Here is a 1,220-nt window from a genome sequence, read left to right on the forward strand (position 1 = left end):
TTGTTTATATTTAAAGTATACAACAGGATGTTATGAGACACATATATGGTAAAACGGTTATGTTAGTGAGACACTAACACATCCTTTATCTCACAGTTACCAGTTATTCCTCCCTCCCCCCCATGGCAAGAATAGCTGTAATCTACTCATTTAGCAAAAACCATGAATACAATATACTGTTATTAACTATAATCCTCATGTTTTACATTAGTTCTACAGATTTATTTATTTTGAATATCTGCTACTTCGTATCCTTTGGCTTATATTTTTCCTTTTTTAAATTTTAAATCATGGTCTTCCTGTCATATGAGTCTTTATTGGGAACTAACTGCTTTTCAGAATCATTTGTCTTCTGGCCTTTCACTGTAATTAAATGTTTTGCTCTGTAATGTATACTTTTAAGCTTAAAATATTGTTGGTTATTGTAAAGGGCATATTGTTTATTACCTGCAGGTTATATATTTCTTTTCTTTTCTTTTCTTTCTTTTTTTTGCAGTTTTTGGCCGGGGCTGGGTTTGAACCTGCCACCTCCGGCATATGGGGCTAGCGCCCTACTCCTTTGAGCCACAGGTGCTGCCCATATTTATTTCTAAGTCTAAATTTTTATACAACAATAGAGTTAGAATTACTGGTTATAAGTTTTTACAGACTACAAATTTAATATTAAATATTTAAGGATTGTGAATCTTGTTTTCTTTTAGTGATATGTTTTTACTAGGCAACTTATGTTCATTGCATTTTCAATTTATATTGGATAGTATGAATAAATTAGGGCTGAATTATAATGGGTAGCTTGGATATTATAGTAGCAACTGTCCACCTGTTTACATTTTTGCTTGAGCCGTATATCACATATTAGGATTTGACAGTTGATTTAACTGTCAATTTAACCTTTTCAGATTCATGAGATATTTGATTGCCAAGAATGTATGAAGAAATTTATTTCAGCTAATCAGCTAAAACGTCATATGATCACCCATTCAGGTAAACTGTGTGCTCTTGTTTATATTGAAATCACTACAAAAGAATTCCTTGTTATTTTCAGGAACTCTCTGGTGCTTTTCAGGAGCCCTGGCTCTAAATTCTAGTTTGGACTTTGAACTAGTCATGTGCTTTTGAACAAGTTACCTAATTCTCTAGACCTATGTTTATTTATAAAGCAAGGTGATTAGAATAAGTGATATTAAACATCTTCAAAGTCACCATATAATTTGTCACCC

General features: G+C 32.3%; 1 protein-coding gene across 3 annotated transcripts in view; it reads left to right on the plus strand.

Annotated features, from left to right (window-relative positions):
* Nucleotides 1-1,220, plus strand: part of PRDM5 (PR/SET domain 5) — a 211,259-nt gene that overhangs the window by 99,459 nt on the left and 110,580 nt on the right. For all 3 annotated transcript variants that reach the window (XM_003800056.2, XM_003800057.2, XM_012811562.2), the window contains one exon: nt 900-984. In XM_003800056.2, the coding sequence (XP_003800104.1) occupies nt 900-984 (85 nt within the window). The remainder of the gene's footprint in view (nt 1-899; nt 985-1,220) is intronic.

The sequence above is a fragment of the Otolemur garnettii genome, unplaced genomic scaffold, assembly GCF_000181295.1.
Source record: "Otolemur garnettii isolate 467f Iridium unplaced genomic scaffold, OtoGar3 scaffold00164, whole genome shotgun sequence".
Lineage (NCBI taxonomy): Eukaryota > Metazoa > Chordata > Mammalia > Primates > Galagidae > Otolemur > Otolemur garnettii.